This window comes from Hyla sarda, unplaced genomic scaffold (genome assembly GCF_029499605.1).
Source record: "Hyla sarda isolate aHylSar1 unplaced genomic scaffold, aHylSar1.hap1 scaffold_69, whole genome shotgun sequence".
NCBI lineage: Eukaryota > Metazoa > Chordata > Amphibia > Anura > Hylidae > Hyla > Hyla sarda.
The window spans coordinates 77,488-80,000 of record NW_026610707.1 but is presented as its reverse complement, the minus strand read 5'-3'; the positions used below and the strand labels follow the sequence as shown (position 1 = coordinate 80,000).

At 57.3% G+C, this 2,513-nt stretch overlaps 1 protein-coding gene across 1 annotated transcript in view; it reads right to left on the bottom strand.

Annotated features, from left to right (window-relative positions):
- Positions 1-2,069, bottom strand: part of TMEM9B (TMEM9 domain family member B) — a 13,939-nt gene extending 11,870 nt beyond the window's left edge. Inside the window, exon 1 of the mRNA XM_056554375.1 lies at positions 1,912-2,069. Within this exon, the coding sequence (XP_056410350.1) occupies positions 1,912-1,986 (75 nt within the window). The 5' untranslated portion in view covers positions 1,987-2,069. The remainder of the gene's footprint in view (positions 1-1,911) is intronic.
- Positions 2,070-2,513: the final 444 nt, after the last annotated feature.

Genomic DNA, 2,513 nt, shown 5'->3' with positions numbered 1-2,513 from the left:
AGGTCATACAGGTCTATAGAGGGGAGGGGTCAGAGGTCATACAGGTCTATACGGGGGAGGGGTCAGAGGTCATACAGGTCTATACGGGGGAGGGGTCAGAGGTCATACAGGTCTATAGAGGGGAGGGGTCAGAGGTCATACAGGTCTATAGAGGGGAGGGGTCAGAGGTCATACAGGTCTATAGAGGGGAGGGGTCAGAGGTCATACAGGTCTGTAGAGGGGAGGGGTCATAGGTCATACAGGTCTATAGAGGGGAGGGGTCATAGGTCATACAGCTCTATAGAGGGGAGGGGTCAGAGGTCATACAGGTCTATAGAGGGGAGGGGTCAGAGGTCATACAGGTCTGTAGAGGGGAGGGGTCATAGGTCATACAGGTCTGTAGAGGGGAGGGGTCAGAGGTCATACAGGTCTATAGAGGGGAGGGGTCATACAGGTCTATAGAGGGGAGGGGTCAGAGGTCATACAGGTCTATAGAGGGGAGGGGTCATAGGTCATACAGGTCTATAGAGGGGAGGGGTCATAGGTCATACAGGTCTAAAGAGGGGAGGGGTCATAGGTCATACAGGTCTGTAGAGGGGAGGGGTCAGAGGTCATACAGGTCTATAGAGGGGAGGGGTCATAGGTCTATAGAGGGGAGGGGTCAGAGGTCATACAGGTCTATACAGGGGAGGGGTTAGAGGTCATACAGGTCTAGGCAGGGGAGGGGTCAGTGGTCATACAGGTCTAGGCAGGGGAGGGGTCAGTGGTGAACCAGGTCTAGGCAGGGGAGGGGTCAGTGGTCATACAGGTCTATGCGGGGGAGGGGTCAGTGGTCATACAGGTCTATGCGGGGGAGGGGTCAGTGGTCATACAGGTCTATGCGGGGGAGGGGTTAGCGGTACACCGGGTCTATGCGGGGGAGGGGTTAGCGGTGCACCGTGTCTATGCGGGGGAGGGGTTAGCGGTGCACCGTGTCTATGCGGGGGAGGGGTTAGCGGTGCACCGTGTCTATGCGGGGGAGGGGTTAGCGGTGCACCGTGTCTATGCGGGGGAGGGGTTAGCGGTGCACCGTGTCTATGCGGGGGAGGGGTTAGCGGTGCACCGGGTCTATGCGGGGGAGGGGTTAGTGGTGCGCCGGGTCTATGCGGGGGAGGGGTTAGTGGTGCGCCGGGTCTATGCGGGGGAGGGGTTAGTGGTGCGCCGGGTCTATGCGGGGGAGGGGTTAGTGGTGCACCGGGTCTATGCGGGGGAGGGGTTAGGGGTGCACCGGGTCTATGCGGGGGAGGGGTTAGTGGTGCACTGGGTCTATGCGGGGGAGGGGTTAGTGGTGCACTGGTACTATGCGGGGGAGGGGTTAGTGGTGCACCGGGTCTATGCGGGGGAGGGGTTAGTGGTGCACCGGGTCTATGCGGGGGAGGGGTTAGTGGTGCACCGGGGAGGGGTTAGTGGTGCACCGGGTCTATGCAGGGGAGGGGTCAGTGGTGCACCGGGTCTATGCGGGGGAGGGGTCAGTGGTGCACCGGGTCTATGCGGGGGAGGGGTCAGTGGTGCACCGGGTCTATGCGGGGGAGGGGTCAGTGGTGCACCGGGTCTATGCGGGGGAGGGGTCAGTGGTGCACCGGGTCTATGCGGGGGAGGGGTCAGTGGTGCACCGAGTCTATGCGGGGGAGGGGTCAGTGGTGCACCGGGTCTATGCGGGGGAGGGGTCAGTGGTGCAGCGGGTCTATGCGGGGGAGGAGCAGGGATTTAGATCTATATAGTGGAGGGGTCACAGGGTGCACATATATAAGGAGGGGGTCACTGACTAGACAGACAGACGTATCTTTCTTATAGGATGTACATAGAGGACAGTCACATCTATTCACACATAATGTATCCGGCTCTCGTGCAGTAATTACCGCACACACCCATTCACACAGTGCGGCTTCTCACCTTCTCCTCGTTACCGTGCACCGCGGCCAGCAGCAGGACCAGCACCGCCGTGTACACCACAACCTTCTCCATCATCAATGATCCGGGCCCGCAGTCAGCTGACTCCCGCAGCCTCTGCCCCACTTCCGGCTGACTTCCGGATTACTGCGCACGGGGATTTCCTTCCCTCGGCTGTATGGTGATAGAAGAATAGTTCCGCTTCCGGCCAGTGATGTGCGCCCCCTGCAGTCAGCTGATCGGTATGTGAATACACTGGAGGCCGGATGATGAGAGGAGTTGTAGTAGTTTTTGTTATTTTTTCATGGACTTTCATTATTTCCCTCTTTACCTTTATGATGTCTGTTCTACTCTTGTCCTGTTCATGCAATTGTTACAAACGTTCAGCTGTGAGTAATATCTGGACATGATCTAAAACAGCGGTCTCCAAACTGCAGACCTCCAGCAAAACTACAACTCCCAGCATGCCCGGACAGTCAACAGCTACAGCCGCCTGATTGGATTAGATTAATTAAAAGGGGAATTAACAAATTTCTATGCAATATGACATTATGTGATCAGTTATTACTGTCCCCTCATCTCCCCGTGTGTCAGTAATTACTGTC